Consider the following 19,901-nt stretch of genomic DNA (forward strand, 5'->3'; position numbering starts at 1 on the left):
ATTAATTTTATATTTTTAAAGAAATGGATCACATTGACTAACATATACAAACACAAGGACCAAATTGGCCAAATTGATAACACAAAGACTAAATTGGCCTATAAGATAAAACACAGGGACCATTTTAACATTTAAGCCTAAAAAAAAAGTCTCAAACGAGCCCCAACTTTAAAAAGATACTTCGTATTGACACAATGCAAGTTATGCAACTCACGTGCATTCTCGATTTTGGGGTTGCTTAGCTCAAATCTGAAGTGATCCTCCTATCCCTTTTTTCGAAGCTCTAAGGAATATTTGACCAAAATGAAAAAAGCTCTCTAGAAGGAATATGGAATTTCCTTTCTAAGAAACCGCAGCCAAATCATGCAATTATATAAATTAAAATTGCCACCAAAACGCATGCTTTGTTTAAAAGCTTCAAGGTGATCGCTCTAATAACGGATTAATTAGTGGAGAAAAGTAAGACCCAGCAACCTATACTTTAGTTAAGAGTCGTGTTAACGACAATAAAACTCATTTGCATCAACGATTAACTAATAATTATATATCAACAATTAACAGCTATCGTAAATGAGAATTTCACCCGAATTCAATGACAATTTCATGCATCAACAAAGTGCCACTTGGAGAAGAAAAAAAAAAGGTTATTAATTTGTCTTTACACACATAAATTTGAAGCAAAGCCATATCCTTTTTATACCATTGCCTAATGCCAACACATGGCGGGTCACAACTTTGAGAAGATTGCTAAATTAGCTAGAGCCAGCTCATTCTCTTCTGTACTGCTTGGGTGACTTCTTTTGTGTTCTAAAACCACACGCGTCCCTTACACAATCTCTCTAATCTACATCTCTCTAATATGTACTGTATATATAATCTACACAAACAGAAACATATATACATCAGATTCATCTATCAAATATTATTCCTCGGGCAACATTGGCCCAGATATATAGCCAGAAAAAGACATTCATCCACACACTTCTTTATATATCTAAGCTGCTCTCTCCACTCAGATACTCAAAAAAAAACACACACACACTTATCAAACATGGCTCCAAACTTGATCTTGATCTCTCTCTTTCTCTGTTCTTTTATGGCCGCCTCTTCAGCTGGCAACTTCTACCAAGATTTTGACCTAATATGGGGTGACCATCGTGCAAAAATACTCAGTGGAGGTAGCCTTCTGACGCTTTCACTGGACCAGGCCTCTGGTTCTGGCTTCCAATCCAAGAGACAATACCTCTTTGGCAGAATCGACATGCAGCTCAAGCTTGTTGCTGGAAACTCTGCAGGAACCGTCACCGCTTACTATGTGAGTTTGTTTATTAGCCAAAACAAAGATTACCCTTTTCAATTAGTGTTTAAGAAAGCAGTAAAACAACTTATTAATGAGTGATTATGGAACTTGTGATTGTGTTTTCATTTTTGGGACCCCTTGCAGTTGTCTTCAGAAGGGCCAAACCGCGATGAGATTGATTTTGAGTTCTTGGGGAACTTGAGTGGAGACCCTTATATTGTGCACACCAATGTGTACACTCAAGGGAAAGCGGACAGAGAGCAACAATTCTACCTCTGGTTCGACCCAACAAAAGATTTTCACACCTACTCTTTTCTTTGGAACCCTCAGCGTATAATGTAAGACAGTTGCATATCATTACTAAATATTGAGAATCACATTGTGTATCACATCTCCCTCAATTCCTCCTTTTTCTCATAACATACTAATTATTGTCACATTTGTCGATCACATCTCTATCAGATTCTCGTTCTTACATGCTGCTATCACATTGTCGAACACATTTCTAGCAGTTTCTCAATTCTATAATGACATGCTAATTGCTACCCTTTTTGGCATTTTCAATGCAGATTCTTAGTGGACAATATCCCCATAAGAGTGTTCGACAATGGAGAATCGTATGGGGTTCCATTTCCCAAGAGACAACCCATGAAGCTATACTCAAGCCTGTGGAACGCAGACCAATGGGCTACAAAAGGTGGCCTAGTGAAAACAGACTGGTCCAAAGCTCCTTTCACAGCCTTCTACAGAAACTTCAAAGCTAATGCTTGTGTTTGGTCAAAGGGTTCATCTTCATGTGCAAATAATAAAAATAATGCTTGGCAGACTCAAGGGCTGGATGCAAATAGTCGTAGAAGACTGAGGTGGGTTCAAAAGTACTTCATGATTTACAACTATTGCTCTGATCTGAAGCGATTTCCTCAGGGTCGTCCAAGGGAGTGCAGGCGTTCTAGGTTCTAAGTTCTAGACAGGGTTCTAGGTTCTTTTGTAATATAATTCACAGTACGTAAAACACAGTATTTCCATTGCACAGTATAAAATGGCATGTGGCTTTCTGCATGTAAAATAAAACGACAATAAAACTTGAAATTGCAGCAGAAAAGTATATTATCCAAAAAAATATTAAAATTCTATTTATTACAATTCTAACTATGCTACACGGACCAACTGGCTTCATTCCCCACTTCCAAACCCTCTTATGTATTTCAAATACATAAACCCAACAGTACCTTAAAAGAAGGAAAATCTTTCATGTACAATGTTGGAATGGAGCACATTCCTTGGAGCAACCATCTCTGTCTCTGAACCTACAACTGATCAAATACAACAAGTGTAAGTGAAACAAAACTCCAAAGAACCAGCAACACACGACCTAAAAATTTGATGGTTGTTTATTTGTCAGCAAACCATAGTGGTGAGAATGCATTGCACTCAAGCAATAGGTTTTGAGGTATCTCACGAGTACAGTTCAAGTAAAGGCACACCAGTGGAGATTATTGCTTTGGCCCAAGAATAAACCAAAAACAAACTACAAAAACAGAACCAAACTAGTTCAAAACATTGACCCCATTCTATTAGGCCCAAATAACCAGCCACTTAGTAAATACAAAGCAAGAAGGCATCAATAAATATGACAGAAAATTGTATACAAGCGATACTCTACTTTAATCTAATCTAAACTACGCGGAGGAGGATTCGAACGCGGGTGAAGTGCAGAGTGGGGAGCACATCCGCTCTAGCCAACTTGGCTAAGCCCATGTCTCCCAACTGTTATGTTATGGCTTGAATCATCTCTCTTTCTAGTACTATTTTCCCCTTGATCATGGCATATTGCATCAATAAGGTACAGATGCATGTGCCCTTTGTACCCTTAAGCCCACTCCAACAATAAGATACAAATGCATGGGCTTTCATATCAACAAGGTACATATGAATAGTCTTTTATACAGATATATCTCTACGGGTCTCAATATTGAAAGGCTTAATGTGCCTCTAAGCTCACCTTGAGAATTTTCAGAATTTGAAATCCAATATTAACACAGTCAAAAGCAACATTGACATCTACTAGCCCTTGTCCTTAAACTTTTAGAACCGAACCAAAACCACAGATTAATTTGATAATCGTCGTACACACATTTGCAAAAGATAAACAAAGTGGTTGCAACAGATATCCGTAAAATTTTCATTCTAACTCTTCATGTTACTTCTTTCTTAGAACACAAAGGAACACCCCACATGCGTGCATCATCTCATAATCTCCCTCCTCTCGCTCTCCCTCTCTCTCCTCGTCCTCGTGATATCTTCCCCATCTAGAATACTATAACACATGGGAGAGTTATGACTTTGGAGACACATCTGTCTCTCTTCCTCTGAACTAATTACCTCAATGGTCAAAGTTTCTCCCCTAATTTTAGGATTGTATTGAATTCTTAAGGGAAAAGGGTGTATCCTAAAGGAGGTTGATGCAATTAAAAGAAGCCCACATGATCCCACATGATCTTTTTCTCTTCAATTCCTAAAAACTCACAATTTCGAGGGAACAAAATGAGCTGAACTAAAATGAAAGTGAAAATCAGCATTGTCATATGAAACTAGAAAAATGAGAAGTGAAATTTGAACATAAGAAGAAAAAAAACTTTAAAAGACTATTCTTCTGTCTGTATCAAAGAACCCTACAAGGTATGTCTAATGAAATCTGATCACTAAATTTATAAATTGACAAAAACATAACAGCCCACTATCAACAAACCATGCATTTTCTCAATCACCTTGGAAGGCCTAACAAAAAAACAAAAAAAAACAGGGGAAATGGGCTTTTATAGCAAACATTCAGCTCAATAAACAGAAGAGATTAAAAGAGAAAGCTAAAGAAGGTACCCTTTTTGAACAAGGCAAGTCTCAGACGAGTGCAGTAGAATATTATGGTGAAGGCCATGGCCAAGGTGGGTTTGGGAGTGAGAAGCAGAAGACATGTTTAAACCCTAGTCTCTGGTAGAACAAAGAGAAAGAGGGGAAATGTGGTTTGTATGAAGAAGAGAAAGAAGAAAAAAGTGGCGTTTTTGCGGGTTTTAAGAGAAGGGAGGGTGAGAGAAGAATGGGCTTCCATAGCACGATTCCAGAGGCAGACAGTGAAGTTTTGGGGGGTTTGCTTTGCCTCGGTTTGGTTTGGTTTGGTTTGATAACGAGTAATGCTTTGTTTATGTGTACTTTTTTAGTTCGCGAATCCGAGGTATTTTGTTTTGGTTTGAAAATGAAAGTGGAGAGAACAAACCCAGCCCCGCGCTTTACACTTTTAGTTTTAGACCGATGCTTCACAATAACTTCGTTTCTTCCTTCGTGGGAATAATCAACCAAATTACACTAACACCACTGTGATTATAGGCGTTGTTACAACTGAAAAACAAAAACAAAAACCAAATTTGAACTCATTTGCCCAATGGCGGATTTGAGTAAGCAGAACTTATACGTTGCATGGATATGAGTACAGGTACACTGATATAAGAAATTTCTAAAAATTAGGATACATATATAGCACCACTGATACGATGATTAAAATAATATAAATAATAAAATTGATATTGCATCCATCATGTTATGATCATCCATCAAATAAGAAAAAAAAGAAAAAAAGAATCAAATCCATTTTGATAAAAATAATAATAATTAATATATGTAAAAACAATTAGCATCTATCGCAAAAAAATCTAGGCTCTAGTGTACAAGAAATTGGGCTAGGGTGTACAAAAAAGTTGGGTGTCCAAACAATTTTACTCAATATAAAATAATTATAGAGTCCAATACCACCTATATCTAATCACGTGACTCCCTGTCACTTTTGTCCCTTCCTCATCTTTCTCCCTCTCTCCCCCCTTTCTTTTTTTCCTCTTTTCCCTTGGCTTGTTGATTCCTTCTCTCTCTCTCTCTTTTTTCTTCTTCCCTTTCTCTTTTCCTTGGTCTTATTGATTCATATCTACCTTTTTTAATTTTTGAACAATTTTCGAATAGGCAGCTGCCTACCCAAAACATGACTAGATCCGTCAGTGCATTTGCCACTTCATTCAAAACTCTATTGCAATGTGTTATTCATAACATAACTCAATCTATTTTTTTCATCTTCAAAGTTGTGTGTATCACACACCACACGTCCCTTCTTGAAGAGTATTTTTTATGTTCGAGATGTCGTTGCACACTATTTTTCAAAAGTCACACGTGACGCGCACATCATTTTCTGAATGGTAAAATCGACAGAACTAACCATATGTCACATACTGACATATTTTTTTAGTTTTTTTTTTTTCATAAGAGACCCAAGCTAATTACCAACAACATCCCAATTAAAATGGCATGAAAGGATTTGTCCTTAAAATCTCAAGAAATTTTAATTAAGGTAGAAAATGAACTCAACCCTTTTTTTTCAAGTGGAAAATTACAACAATGCGTATAATATTATTATTTATGTGGTATGAGTGTAAATTCCCTTTCCATAAAAATAAATAAATTTTGTAAGTAACTGTTTAATAAATTTAATATTTCCCATAATTCATATAACAACACACGTGATGAAATACAGGCCCGGAAATCCACGGCATGCAAAACTCTTGTTGGGGCCCATCGCATTCATAGAGTCCTCATGCAATGCCGGCCCAGGCCATAGGAAAGTTGTGACGCTACTTATATTGGGCCATGGTATAACTAACCCAAATCTTACCAAACCAAAAGAAAGGGAAGGGAAATTTCTAAATTTTTTTTTTTTATTTAAACCCCATAATCCTCATTTTTGTTTAAAACAAAAAATGTTGACAAAAATTAATTCCTCTATTAATGTTGGCTGCCGGCAGCCCCACTAATTTATGGATGTGTTAACCTAGCTATATAGTGTATTGTGCAACTTAAATTTACTCTAATGATGTCAACGAGGTCTAGCCTAATGGAAAAATGCATTGACTTGTAAATCGAGGTCCCTTATGATTCATACTATCAATTAATGGTACTATTTTTTTAACACGTACGATCGAAAGACAATTCATTAAAATAAAAAATAAAAAGGCATAAAAGCATAATGTTCACACATGATTATGGAGCACGTATCTATTGGTGCATGTAATGAAAAATGATAACACCACAATAATGACCTATTGTTAGAAAAAGAAAAAAAGAAAGAAAGAAGGAAAGTTCTAGGGTTTTCTTTATTTTTTTTATGAGCAAAAGCTTAGGGGAGGGAGAGACTACCCCCACACTAAGAGTTAAGGCAAATTTCAAACTTTTTTTTTCTTTTTCGGATGTACCCACAAATACGGAACTGTTGACAACGGAATTCAAACACACACAAAATACAAGGACCTTATCAATTGAATCAAACTCGTGTTGGTTTAGGGTTCCCTTTATTTATTTATTTTATTTCTCTTATTAACGAAGTTGTAGTTGAATTGCACTCTACATCTATTTTTAGTTTTATAATATCGTTTTTAAGTGGCAATTAATAACCTTTTTTTCTTCTTCTAATATTTCGCTTTCAATTCTGGTGCGAAGTTTGGCATACACCTAATAAAAATGAAATGGACCAAAGGCTACTCTATGATCTACAAGCAGCTATTTATTATTCGGTTTTTGGGGGCAGGAGGGAGGGGCTCAAGCAGAGTTTGTGGGGCCCACTTTACTCGTGTACCAACTACAAACTCTTTGGAGAGCCAAGTGTGTGTCAATAATGTTCGACAACAAAAATCTTTCTTCTAAACTTTTGTAAGTAAATGATGTACAAGATGACACATACAATTATTTTGGGGTAAATTGTTCAAAGGGTTCTCAAATTTATACTTAATTTATATTTAGGTCTTTTAATTAAATTATTCGTTCAAATGATCCATTAACTCTATATTATTCGCTTTATTGGTCCTACCATTACATTCTATTAATAATTTTGTTAAATATAAGGGCAAATTGATCATTATTTACCCTAAAATTAGGTTAAATCTAACAGAAAATTAGACGGCAGAATCACTGGAGTGAATAATATAGAGTTAATGGACCATTTAAACGAATAATTTAGTTGAGAGACCAAAATGTAAATCGGGTATAAGTTTGAGGACAATTTGAGTAATTTGCCCATATTTTTATTAGTTACATAGTGTGATTGTATATGAGATTTGAATTCAGAACGAGAACAAAAATAATAAATAAATAATTCTTAATCTTCTTAAAATATGAACTCGATAATTTTTTGAACAAAATAAAAATTAAATGCCGTTAAACTAAATAGCCATAAACACTTATTATAGTGTTAATTAATTCTGACAAGTGTATATGGCTTCGTGGCTGAGTTTGTTTCTCTTGTTGTTTCTTCACTCTTTCCCCTGTCTCTCAACCACTTAAGTTCATTTCAACAAAATCTGGTACTTGGTTTTCAGCTTTTTGTCACATCAATGGTTGGATTTTCCTAATCAAATGCTGTTCTCAACTGCTTTTGTTTTATTTATTAAACTCAATTTAAATGGAAACGATAAGAGTTTCTCACCTTAAAACAACCTTTTAGTGAAAATGAATTTTTATTAAATTAAATTGAGGAAAGAAAAAAAGGGAAAGTTGAAAAAAAATAGGCATAGAGTGAGGAAGAAGAGAAAATTAACGTAGCCGCTGATTAGTAGGACTCTGATATATGTACACATAAAAAGTCCACAAACCACTTGTCCTCGTGCAGCTCCACCTCTCGTCCTCCTCCCTCCTACTTCCAAAAAAAAACCACGTACCACTCGCATATCTCCTCATTAGATAACAACAAAGCAGAGAGAGAGAGAGAGACAGAGAGAGAGAGACAGAGAGCCTGGCCATGGAAGGAGGAGGAGGAGGAGGAGAGGTTGATGGGAAAGGGAAAGGATATCAAGACAACCAAAGAGTTGCCTTCTATAAGCTCTTCAGGTTTGCAGATCGATTGGACGTTGTTTTGATGATAGTTGGGTCGATATGTGCCGCAGGCAATGGACTCTCACAGCCTCTCATGGCCCTTATCTTTGGCAATCTCATCGACACCTTTGGTGCCACAGATCCTGCCGATATCGTCCCCATGGTTTCTAAGGTACATGCATTATTCATATGTTTTATATATATTTTTTTGTATCGACCCAAGAACAAGAACAATATTTCTTTGTGTATATAAAAGAAAATCAAGATTCTTATTGGTTTTTTCCTTTTTCTTTTTGGGTTGTTTGCTGATCTTTTTCTTTTTCTAGCCTTAATTGTTGTTGTTATGGTTTTGCGGTGAGTCTTAATCATATGAAGCCAAAAAGCACGGCGACCATATACAATGTGAATACATTGCCTAATTTCATCTTCATTTCATTTTGCCAGTTGGTGTTGTTGTTGATGGAAGCTACTGAACACTATATATACGTGTCAAACAAAACACAACTCATGAGCTTCCGTTATCATGCAAACACTACATCCCAATTTTGAAATTTGTCCTCCTTGTATCTTTTTTTTCCAGGTGTCGCTAAAGTTTGTGTATTTGGCTATTGGCACGGGCATTGCAGCATTTATACGTAAGTTTGTGGATTATCTTTAATTAATTCAATGTATGCAGTTGTTTGGATTCATTAAATTTTACCATTTTGCGATGAAATATTGCAGAGGTTGCATGTTGGATGGTGACAGGAGAAAGACAAGCCACTCGAATTCGAGGCTTGTACTTGAAAACAATACTAAGGCAGGACATTGCCTTCTTTGACACTGAAACTAACACTGGAGAGATCATTGGGAGGATGTCAGGGGACACCATTCTCATTCAAGATGCAATGGGGGAAAAGGTGCTACTTCACTTGAAGTCTTGATTTTCAGGTCTAAACATCTAACAGGTTTTCTTAACTATGATTAATTTGTTAATAATTTGTTTATTTGTGGCAGGTGGGGAAGTTCATACAACTTCTTTCAACTTTTATTGGTGGCTTTGTGATTGCTTTTGTCAAAGGTTGGCAGCTCACCCTTGTCTTGCTGTCCTGCATCCCTGCAATGGTCCTTGCGGGTGGAGCTATGTCAATGATCGTTTCGAAAATGTCAACCCGCGGACAGTCTGCTTATGCAGAAGCTAGCAATATAGTGGAACAAACAGTTGGATCCATTAGAACAGTAAGGCCTTGATGTTATGTCGCTTTTAACTCACCAGAGTAAATAATTTAACTGCATTGTGCATGTCTTGATTAATATTTGATAAACAAAAAAAACTATGCAAGGTTGCATCTTTCACCGGGGAGAAGAGAGCAATAGACAAATACAACCAGAAGATAAAAATTGCCTACAATACCATGGTTCAACAAGGGTTAGCCACAGGAACTGGACTTGGTACATTAATGCTTATTATCTTTTGCACTTATGGGCTTGCCATATGGTATGGATCCAAAATGATCATAAAAAATGGATACAATGGAGGCCAAGTCATCAATGTTATATTTGCAATCATGACTGGTGGAATGTAAGTATACCATCTGCCCCGATTCAACGATACAATAGCATGATAATGTACATTGTTTAGAGTATATATGAGATTTCTCAATCTGACACATTTGGTTCTGGCTTGTTGGCATAGATCTCTGGGTCAGACACCACCATCTTTGAATGCATTTGCATCAGGGAAAGCTGCAGCATATAAAATGCTCGAGACCATCAAACGTACTCCGAAGATCGATCCCTATGATACTAGTGGAATTGTACTGGAAGATATTAAAGGTGAGGTTGAACTCAAAGACGTGGATTTCAGGTACCCTGCCAGGCCAGATGTGCAGATCTTTGCTGGGTTCACATTGCATGTTCCAAGTGGAACAACCACTGCTTTGGTTGGGCAGAGTGGAAGTGGGAAGTCAACAGTAATCGGCCTAGTAGAAAGGTTTTATGATCCAGAAGCTGGTCAAGTACTTATAGATGGTGTGGACTTGAAGAAGTTGCAGCTTAAATCAATACGGGAGAAGATTGGGCTGGTTAGTCAGGAACCTAATCTCTTTACAACAACTATAAGGGAGAACATAGCATATGGGAAGGAGAATGCAACTGAGGAGGAGATCAGAAGAGCAACTGAGCTTGCAAATGCAGCAAGGTTCATTGATAAGCTTCCCCAGGTAACCCCACTTTTTTTAATGCAGTCTTTCATGCTCATAATAAAGTTCAGGTCTGTCAACCATGTGCTTTGTCTACTTTGACATTTTTCTTGTTTAGAGATTGATGTATGTGATGGAAAATTCTGTGTTTTCTTCACAGGGTCTCGACACGATGGTAGGTGAGCATGGAACATCTCTATCCGGTGGGCAAAAACAAAGAATTGCAATTGCAAGAGCCATTTTAAAGAACCCAAGAATACTTCTGCTTGATGAAGCAACAAGCGCCCTGGATGCTGAATCCGAAAAGATTGTTCAAGATGCACTGGTGAACTTGATGTCAAATAGGACAACCATAGTTGTTGCACATCGTTTGTCAACTATTAGGAATGCTGATTGCATAGCAGTGGTGCATAGAGGGAAAATTGTGGAAAAAGGTAAGGCCATGCCTGCACTATGATTTTGAATTTACACCAAAACTTGTTCCCCCAGAAAACATTGTCATTGCTTTGATTATAGGGACTCATGAAGAGTTGACGAAAGATCCAGAAGGGGCTTACAGCCAACTCATTCGCCTGCAAGAAGGAGCTCGTGTGGAAAATGATGCACAAACCTCTGACATGGATGAAATCATTACCAGTTTAGATATAGATAGGACTTTGCTCAGTTCTGGGAGCCGGAGATCATCAATGGGGAGATCTTTAAGCAGAGGTTCCTCAGGTAGCCGCCGTTCTTTCACTATTGGCTTTGGTATTCCTGGTCCACATAATATCCAAGAGACTGAAGTAGGAGATGAGGAGGATCATGAAAGAACTAAGGCTGATCTTGACAATCGTAAAAGAGTTTCAATAAGAAGGCTGGCCACCCTGAACAAACCTGAGGTTCCAGTTTTGCTGCTTGGAGCCATTGCTGCAGCAGGGCATGGAGTACTTTTCCCTGTCTTTGGCTTACTACTTTCTAAAGCCATTAAGATGTTCTACGAACCCCATAATGAGCTACGCATGGACTCCAAAAAGTGGGCAGGAGTGTATGTAGGTATGGGTTGCATTTCTCTGGTTGTGATTCCGGTGCAGAATTTCTTCTTCGGAGTTGCAGGTGGGAAATTGATAGAGCGGATTCGTTCCTTGACATTCGAGAAGGTTGTTTACCAACAAATCAGTTGGTTTGACGACCCTGCAAATTCAAGGTGTGTTAAAAAAACCAGTAATTTTTATGAGCTTTTAACTATTAATATTCAAACTGAAATCTTTTGTGCTTCCAGTGGTGCCATTGGTGCAAGGTTATCTTCTGATGCTTCAACTCTCAAGAGTCTTGTTGGTGATGCCTTAGCCTTGCTTGCACAGAATATAGCAACAATCTTAGCAGGGTTGATTATAGGTTTCACAGCTAACTGGAAACTGGCGCTTCTAATTTTAGCTGTGTCTCCATTGTTGATTTTGCAAGGAACACTTCAGACCAAATTTCTTAAAGGGTTCAGTGCAGATGCCAAGGTCAGTCTTGCCCCAAGAGTTCTTTATTTTTCCAATTACAATGTGGTGGTGAATGTACATGTAATGTTTTGAAAATCTGCAGCTTATGTATGAAGAAGCCAGTCAAGTGGCAAACGATGCAATCGGTAGCATCCGAACTGTTGCATCATTTTGTTCTGAGAAGAAGGTGATGGATGCATACCAGAAGAAGTGTGATGCTCCCATGAAACAAGGAGTACGGTTAGGAGTAGTAAGTGGTGCAGGTTTTGGGTTTTCGTTTTTCTTAATGTTCTGCACAAATGCGTTAATTTTCTACGTTGGAGCTGTTCTTGTGAAACACGGCCAAGCTACATTTGAACAAGTATTCAAGGTCGGATTTTAGCTGTGCTTGTTCCTTTCCTCTTGCTTTCATTGACAAGTTCTTTTGCTCCAATTCTAACAAATCGTTGCTTGCAGGTTTTTTTTGCTCTAACCATGTCAGCAATGGGGGTTTCACAAGCTACTGGCATGGCTCCTGACTCCAACAAAGCCAAGGACTCAGCTGCTTCAATATTTCAAATTCTAGAGAGCAAGCCAAAGATTGACTCAAGCAGCGATAAGGGCACCACACTATCGACCTTAGTTGGAGAAATCGAGCTAGAACATGTCAGCTTTAAGTATCCTACACGTCCAGATGTGCAGATATTTAGAGACATTTGTTTGAAAATGCCCTCCGGAAAGGTAATTACCACCACCACTCTGTTATAGCTCTGTCTCTCTTGTTTACTTCTTTGAGTTATATGCATGCTTAGCTTCGGATTCCATCTGCAGACAGTTGCTTTGGTTGGGGAGAGTGGCAGTGGGAAGTCAACAGTAATAGGCCTCATAGAGAGATTCTACGATCCTGATTCAGGTCATGTACTATTAGATGGAATGGACATCCAAAAGTTCAAGCTGAACTGGCTGAGGCAGCAGATTGGGTTGGTTGGTCAAGAACCAGTTCTCTTCAACGAATCCATTCGTGACAACATCGCTTATGGCAAGCAAGGAGATGTTACTGAGGAAGAGATCATAGTAGCCACCAAAGCAGCAAACGCACACAACTTCATATCTTCATTGCCTCAAGGCTATGACACCTCAGTAGGCGAACGAGGGGTTCAGTTATCAGGAGGGCAGAAGCAAAGAATCGCCATTGCAAGGGCCATACTCAAGGACCCCAAAATCCTTTTACTTGATGAAGCTACAAGCGCACTGGATGCAGAGTCCGAACGCATAGTACAAGATGCATTGGACAGTGTTATTGTGAACAGAACAACCGTTGTTGTTGCACACCGCCTCACCACGATAAAAGGAGCAGACATAATTGCAGTGGTGAAGAATGGTGTGATTGCAGAGAAGGGAAGTCACGAATTTCTAATGAAGATCACTGATGGTGCTTATGCATCTTTGGTGGCACTTCATTCCAGCTCAAGTACATAACCAGAACTTGAGTAAAATCCTAGCTAGTGTTACAGACTGTGGCACACATTCAGTGGATGTGTGATTAGAGAAAGTGTTAGCTTAAGATGTTTTAAGGTTTGTTTGGACGAACATGGGTGTAGTACCTGTACAACTTCTTGTTATTTGAAAGGATTTTTTCGTCAAAAAAAAAAAAAAGGATTTTAAACTTTAACGTTTTATTTTTTGTTTTAATATTTTGCTGTTTTCTTTTATTTATTATGGGAGTTAAAATTGTTTAATTTTCTAATTTTATTTTCTATTCATCGCCTTAATTTTTCTAGTTTAATGTGTCTGGAGGTTGTAAGTGTTGGATGTCTATAAAAGCTTTAAGGCAGCGTCTTCCACATGCTTTCACCACTCTAGGCTTACTTTCTTAGTTTTGACTTGTTTTTCTTATCTATTATTTGTTTCTTTATTTTTACTTTACTGTTAAAGCTTTATTTTATATATTATTTATATTTAAAGGTTTGAATTTGGGTTTTACAGAAAAGGAAAAAACACAATTTTAATAACAGAACTTTGTGGCACGTAAATGGATGCTACTGGACAGTGTAAGCTTAAGTGTTATGTGCAACAGTATATTTGTTTAGATTTCAAATATCCATATTGGTGTTCTTTTCCCATCGATCTACGATCATTGCCAACAACCGCCTTCTCAAAATTTTATTGCATATATTTATGTATAAACTATTTGTAGGGTCGAAATCATTCATAATTGTTGACATATTAGTTATTGTTCTCTTTTAGCCATGATTTTCTTATGAAGATCAGTGATGGTGCTTATTTATGCATCCTTGGTGGCACTGGCACTTCACACGAACCCTTCAATATGAGAAGGAAGAAGAAAATGGTGACTTGTTGAAGGAGAGGATCATCCTCCTTTCTCAGTCTCTCCTCTCTCCTCACGATAGCCATTTTGTTTTGGCACACATTTGCAATTTTTATTTAGGATGATCTGATGATATTTTGTAGAAACAACACGAGTCAATTAAATACATATTTATATAGCATTCATGAATCATGATAAAGCATTGTGCCATGAAAATTTGAAAGATAAAATATGCACACGCATGTCCTGACTACATCATGCCATGGAGGACAAACATGAACATGAAAACCCCAGCAATGACCAACAAATCCTCGTCATTTTGTGACAATAACAGAATTGTTAAAAAACGAAACTAACTACCAGATGAATGCTTGGGCAGGGCTCAGTAAACTTCTGCACTGAGATCGCTGGCTGGAAGCCGCTGGCGCTTCTCCACATAGGCTGATGGAAACCATCCTCCTTTACCTTTGCACTCTCCTTCTGACCATCCTGATGGGCTCACCTGGATAATAAGTTTTTCAGAACAGTGAACAAACAAATATTAGACAAGTCAAATTTAAACAAGAAAAACCTAAGATTTGGCAATGACAGAGAAACCTCAGTGACAGAGGGAGTCCACTCATAATTTAAGAGGCATTGGTTAATCAGCTTAGAATGTGTTGCCTGAAAGAGTACAACAGCATGGTCAGATTCTCGAGGAGGTTACCTTTCGTACAACAACATAGTCACCCACTGACAAGCTTAGTTCCTTCTCTGATGCAGCACTGAAAGAATGTGTTGCCTGAAAGAGTACAAAGATAGAAGTTCAGATTCTTCGAGGTACCTGAAATCTGGTGTGTGAGGGAGCCAGTTCAAGAAAATAGCTAAAAGAAGCCTTAAATCAGAGAATTAAGGGCCCTAGGGAAAATAAAAGAAACCCTCCAAGATTAGAAAAAGTAGTAGCATACTTCAGCCAAGAAGTACATTGTTTTCTCTGAGGAGTTCTCTTGTGGAATCACAGGAGGAGCAGACTCTTTCCGTTGTTTCTCTGAAACCATCTGACACAAAATCCAGGCCATGACATAAGTTCATATTTTTTTAATGGGAAAAAAATTTATTTTAAGACAATCCTGAGTGGAACTAACCTCAGCTTCAACCTCACCAAGAATGGCAGCCACTCTCAGATGGTAAGTCTTTTCTCCTTCAACCTTAACAAAGCTAAGCTTAATATGCGTATAACTGCATAATTATTATGATCTTCAACACAGAAACTCATATCCTGAAAATCATGAGCATTCTTACCAGTGCAACAAGCCTCTGGAAAGTCAGTCTTTGCTGCTGTGCTTCCACAGCAGCCAATGCAGCTGAAGCTTCTATACCCAGAACTGCCATGTTTGCTTTTAATTCTTTCATCTTTGCTTCCGCTGCCTGCAGCTTTGCAACATTTTCAGGATTTGGGAGTTCTCTTACTCGTGCTTGTCTTCTGGAAACTTCTACGGCCTGTTTGTGTCTTATGGTCAATAATGAGTTTATAAGGCAAATCTTATCACGCATGATGAGATAGGAATGCGTTTTACCTGTGTCTCTGCTTCTTGCCTCATTCGACTATAACGTTGAGCAAGATGGCGAGCATCTTCCAAAGGAGCACCAGCTATCATTGCTCTTAACGGATCTAAAATCTAATAACAAAGAGAATGATAAGTTGCATGCTTCATCTTAGTTCATTAATGAAATGTGCTTATACAAATTTAATTGTATTAAAAGTCCATTTGAAGTTGCAAGCTACTCAGAAGATTCAAATGTAAGTCTATTGTACTCCACTTAGTAACATTTCAAAATATAATTCTGAAACCACACACATGTGTACTTTAAAAATATTCATGAAAGACTTCATGTCCTGCACCACAACACCAAATGACTACAATGCTTAGTCTTTCTTCACTTCTCCTTTAATTTTGGATGAGAAACTTACATACAAATGCTTAAATGAAACCATGGTTGAGAAATAATTGCCAGAAATACAGAATACTTTTGTCATTGAAAAAAAAGTAATATAAAATTGATGTGTGTGTGTGTTTGCAGATGAATCATGTATCCAGCTGTGCGATAAAGAACTAATTTCTTCCAGAATCGTTTTAATAATTACAACATATGATAGAAAATATCCAATAATGTTTTCATTAGCAAAACATAAATAAAATTATACTTAGAAGTCAACCTGTGAAGATAGCAGCTTATTGAAGTCTTCTTGTTCCTTTTCCACATGCTTACGAGCATCACCATATATAGATGCACCCTTAGCTAAAATTTTATCATTTGTGTTTTCAGCACCATATCTGCTACAATCCTCAGACAACTTGGTTCCTGACTACCACAAAAAGATTACAAATAATAACTGCAACTACAAAGGCATTACATGTGTTCTATTTACTACGTGAAGTTAGAAGCTAAATTCCTAGGTTCTTCACTTCAATACACATTTCCCATTAGATAATCCAATGTCATTTTAAATGAATACTAAATTTCTACCTGCTTCAATATGCTTATACCCTATGGCTGTGAACACTTCTGCTGCTCTAACAACTTCTTTCTGAAAATCCTGGGAATAAATATGACGAAAATGATTTTAACAGATATAAGAAGTTTGGTACCAGAAAGATAGAATGAATAGAGCTTTTCAAGTTAATGTATAATGTCAAAATGGCTCTTGGTCATATCTGTACCTTTCCTGCACGAGTGGACCTGTACAGTTTCTCTAGCTGTTGATGTCTCTGCATCTCAACCTCATCTATTACCATAACATCTGAGCTTTCATAACCAGTCCCACTGAACTGCTTTATTACAGCCTGAAATTCAAAAAGACAATATAACTTCACAATTGATAGTAACAAATCGATGGAAGAATATTTTTTACAAGTTCAGAAACATAAAACAGCAAGAACGGAGGCATGGAAAAACATAATGGAGTTCTACAGTATTAGCTGAATTTGCACCAAAATGAACTTAAATATTTGAAGTAAGCAATCCGAAGGTAGTATCTTCTACACTTGTATCTCAACTACCATCAAGCATGCTATAAATTACATAAAGTATGTTCCCAAAATAATCCACCACTACCAATTTCTGCCATAAAAAAAAGTACAGATAATTACCAAATTCGGGTCGATTTAAAAAAACGAATTCAACCTTCACAAATAAAGCATAAATTCCAATTACATTTGATATATAGCCTGCAGCAGAGAAAACCCATTTGCTCCATTGATTTGGTTCTATAAAGATTACAGGAAAATGAGCCAAATTTGATTAATTCAATTAACTGCCAATCATTCTTCTCTCTTCTTAGGAAACAAACAGAGCATTCAGAAATCAGCAACAGTCAGTTACATTTCGATCCAATAACGAACTGGGTACCACTGGAAATCACTTCAACGTTAGTAAGCTATTCATTTATTTAGCAAATCACACAAGCATAAAGCCCATGCCGCATTTTCCCTGTAACCAAGCAGTGAACTATCCAACTTAAGAAAGAAAAAAAAAAGTGTTCGAAAAATCGGCCTAGGCGGCCGCGTAGGCGCTAAGGAACGAAGAGCAAGAGAATTATACTAAAGCAAATGAATGGGTATTCGCAAATCACCTGTTGCTGTTTTGCGACCTGCTCTCGGAGCTTACTGGCTTGTTTTCTTAAAGCATCCATTTTTCTTCTTCAGGCTCTGTTTCCTTGAAGAAAAGCAAAGAATTGAGATCAAACTGAAAAAGAAGACAAATTGCTACGAGATTTAACGAGCCTTTGAGTTTGAAGCTTTATGGATCTGAAACTCCGAAACCCAACCAGTGTTTCACATTTTGGTCTCTACTGGGTTGGGTTATGAACGATACAGAGCTGACGAGCTGCTCTGTTTTTTTGGGAAATGTTTGTGTGCTAGTGAGGTGTATGATCTTCTTAGGTTAATGACCGTCCGATGGAATTTGATTTAAAGATCTTCATTATGGGCCTAAAACAATGGACTTACATTGGATCTTTAGTCTTGTCGTGAAGTCCACCTAATTGTTTGGGCTTTTTTCTAATTTGTGCTTGGATTATGGTGCAATTTTAAAATTTTAATGCAACAATGACTAATTTGAGAACTTAAATATCAATTATTAGATCATATATGAACGACAAAAATGCATCTTTCCCACCTTACGTCTTAATCATGAATCTTTAATGTTAAATATTCAATTTGGGTCTTCATAAATAAAGATAATTATCCCCGTTCATTTATAATCTATATTTATATATTCTATGATTAATATTTATCCATGTATATAAAGCAAAAAGAAGAGAATGGTTAAAACATTCAAAATACAGAAAAATGCCCTTAGTTAATGCAAACATTAAGAATTGAAATTATTAATTAAACGAGGATAATTAAAAGTAAAATCAGATAATATATCCTATTTTTATGGAACACAATTATCTATTATCTTTTTTAATTCTAAAATAAATTTGAAATTTTTTTTAAAAAAAAGCATCTCGCATGCACGGACGAAGAGGCTAGTATCCAATAAGTCAAGAATGTTGAAACATTTTGAGTGTGATGTGTGTGAATCATCAATTATAAATGTCCCCTCACCCACTTTAATTTTGTTATATATTAAAAGAACAAAAAGAAGAAGAAAAAAAGGTTCTCCACATAGCTTTTGACAAGGAACTTGTCGGTGTTTGTGGTGTTGTTTGTGAGATAAACATGATAATGGGGGGAGATTCTCCAATAAGTATTTTATGTTAAGGATTGGTTACATACTTCTAATCTTTATCGTTGGATTACATTCATTAAATGTGTTGGTAGTCTCTTAGATACAATTCAATAGTCGAGATTAGAAGTATGTAACCAATTCTTCACTTAAATGCTTATTGGAGAATATCCCAATAAGAAGAATTCCTTATTGCAAGGATCTCTAGTTTTTTTTTTTTTTCCATTTGCAATGAACTAAATGCTTTTTTTTCTTTCTTCAACTTGTTGGTGTTAAAAACTTAGACTAGGATGATATTTCATCACTCAGAATGTGAGATGTGAGACTATAATATAGGAATTTAGTCAAAAAAGAACAAACTACTCCAATATCCACTTTTTTCAAATTTTGAATTGAGATGACAGATGTATGTATGTGTTTCATTTGGCTTTTTTGTTAATCTCAATTATTCTAATTTGTTCTTTCTGTTGATATGCCTTGTTGTCATTGACAATTGAGATTAGATGGCTCCACTAGCAATCATCTTTGAGCAAAAGAAGGTTAAGCCTATTTGTTCACTTACCTTAGATGGCTCCACTAGATGTCTCTATAGGCTGCATTCTTTTGCTTTCTCACAAGGTTAAAGCCTATTTGTTCACTTACTTGCCTAATTTGGTTTCGACTAAGTTGTGAACTTGTTACTTTTTTTCCCCTTTTCACAAATGACAACATATCTATAAATTATTTTCACACCATATCAACAAACTCACAATAAAACATGATCTAAACAAATATATATCTTTATATTATTCATGAGAGTCGAATTTGAAACCTTCAACTAAATGAAGACAACTACCGATAGACTAAAGACTAATTCTTGTTGGAATTTTAAAAGGTTTTAAAAATTTAACCGTTTTATTTATTTAATTATTTTGGCTGTTTTATTTTATTTATTATGGGAGTTATAAATATTTAATATTCAGATTTTATTTCTGGTTGGTGAATGCCTTAATTTTTTAGTTGGTGAACTTTTATGGTTGGTGAAGGTTACATGTTTT

The 19,901-nt window shown here is 36.6% G+C and overlaps 3 protein-coding genes and 1 long non-coding RNA gene across 5 annotated transcripts; 2 read left to right on the top strand and 2 right to left on the bottom strand.

The window, feature by feature from the left end:
• Nucleotides 678–2,435, top strand: LOC18781193 (xyloglucan endotransglucosylase/hydrolase 2). The gene is made up of 3 exons (XM_007211718.2): nucleotides 678–1,315; nucleotides 1,445–1,638; nucleotides 1,870–2,435. The coding sequence occupies exons 1-3, from the start codon at nucleotides 860–862 to the stop codon at nucleotides 2,258–2,260; spliced, it is 1,041 nt and encodes a 346-aa protein (XP_007211780.2). The 5' UTR covers nucleotides 678–859; the 3' UTR covers nucleotides 2,261–2,435.
• LOC109948473 lies at nucleotides 2,362–5,597 on the bottom strand. The gene is made up of 2 exons (XR_002271105.1): nucleotides 4,178–5,597; nucleotides 2,362–2,613 (listed from the first exon to the last, which is right to left on the bottom strand). It is a non-coding gene; the product is annotated as an uncharacterized LOC109948473 (long non-coding RNA).
• LOC18778564 (ABC transporter B family member 9) lies at nucleotides 7,778–13,478 on the top strand. Of its 2 annotated transcripts, XM_007214500.2 has the most exons (12): nucleotides 7,778–8,369; nucleotides 8,778–8,832; nucleotides 8,921–9,096; nucleotides 9,194–9,415; nucleotides 9,520–9,758; nucleotides 9,873–10,398; nucleotides 10,538–10,811; nucleotides 10,894–11,560; nucleotides 11,636–11,864; nucleotides 11,947–12,213; nucleotides 12,300–12,563; nucleotides 12,654–13,478. In XM_007214500.2, the coding sequence occupies exons 1-12, from the start codon at nucleotides 8,124–8,126 to the stop codon at nucleotides 13,299–13,301; spliced, it is 3,813 nt and encodes a 1,270-aa protein (XP_007214562.1). In that variant the 5' UTR covers nucleotides 7,778–8,123; the 3' UTR covers nucleotides 13,302–13,478. The 2 variants fall into 2 exon arrangements, with proteins under 2 accessions (XP_007214562.1, XP_020417121.1); XM_020561532.1 differs by lacking the exon at nucleotides 12,654–13,478 and having other exon boundaries at nucleotides 11,947–12,215; nucleotides 12,301–12,457.
• On the bottom strand, nucleotides 14,261–18,145 carry LOC18781291 (SH3 domain-containing protein 3). Its single transcript, XM_007211453.2, has 10 exons — nucleotides 17,765–18,145; nucleotides 16,854–16,976; nucleotides 16,660–16,729; nucleotides 16,349–16,494; nucleotides 15,708–15,809; nucleotides 15,433–15,630; nucleotides 15,276–15,338; nucleotides 15,099–15,188; nucleotides 14,858–14,932; nucleotides 14,261–14,653 (listed from the first exon to the last, which is right to left on the bottom strand). Exons 1-10 carry the CDS (start codon nucleotides 17,822–17,824, stop codon nucleotides 14,534–14,536), a joined length of 1,047 nt encoding a protein of 348 aa, XP_007211515.1. The 5' UTR covers nucleotides 17,825–18,145; the 3' UTR covers nucleotides 14,261–14,533.

This window comes from Prunus persica, chromosome G4 (genome assembly GCF_000346465.2).
Source record: "Prunus persica cultivar Lovell chromosome G4, Prunus_persica_NCBIv2, whole genome shotgun sequence".
NCBI lineage: Eukaryota > Viridiplantae > Streptophyta > Magnoliopsida > Rosales > Rosaceae > Prunus > Prunus persica.

Coding starts and splice junctions, on each gene's coding strand:
- LOC18781193 (XM_007211718.2), top strand. CDS start 860: ATGTACTGTATATATAATCTACACAAACAGAAACATATATACATCAGA. Junction 1,316..1,444: donor GAACCGTCACCGCTTACTAT/GTGAGTTTGTTT, acceptor GACCCCTTGCAG/TTGTCTTCAGAAGGGCCAAA. Junction 1,639..1,869: donor TGGAACCCTCAGCGTATAAT/GTAAGACAGTTG, acceptor TTTTCAATGCAG/ATTCTTAGTGGACAATATCC.
- LOC18781291 (XM_007211453.2), bottom strand. CDS start 17,824: ATGGATGCTTTAAGAAAACAAGCCAGTAAGCTCCGAGAGCAGGTCGCA. Junction 14,933..15,098: donor CAATGTACTTCTTGGCTGAA/GTATGCTACTAC, acceptor GTACTCTTTCAG/GCAACACATTCTTTCAGTGC. Junction 14,654..14,857: donor ACTATGTTGTTGTACGAAAG/GTAACCTCCTCG, acceptor CTTATTATCCAG/GTGAGCCCATCAGGATGGTC.
- LOC18778564 (XM_007214500.2), top strand. CDS start 8,124: ATGGAAGGAGGAGGAGGAGGAGGAGAGGTTGATGGGAAAGGGAAAGGA. Junction 12,214..12,299: donor CATTTGAACAAGTATTCAAG/GTCGGATTTTAG, acceptor CGTTGCTTGCAG/GTTTTTTTTGCTCTAACCAT. Junction 12,564..12,653: donor TGAAAATGCCCTCCGGAAAG/GTAATTACCACC, acceptor TTCCATCTGCAG/ACAGTTGCTTTGGTTGGGGA.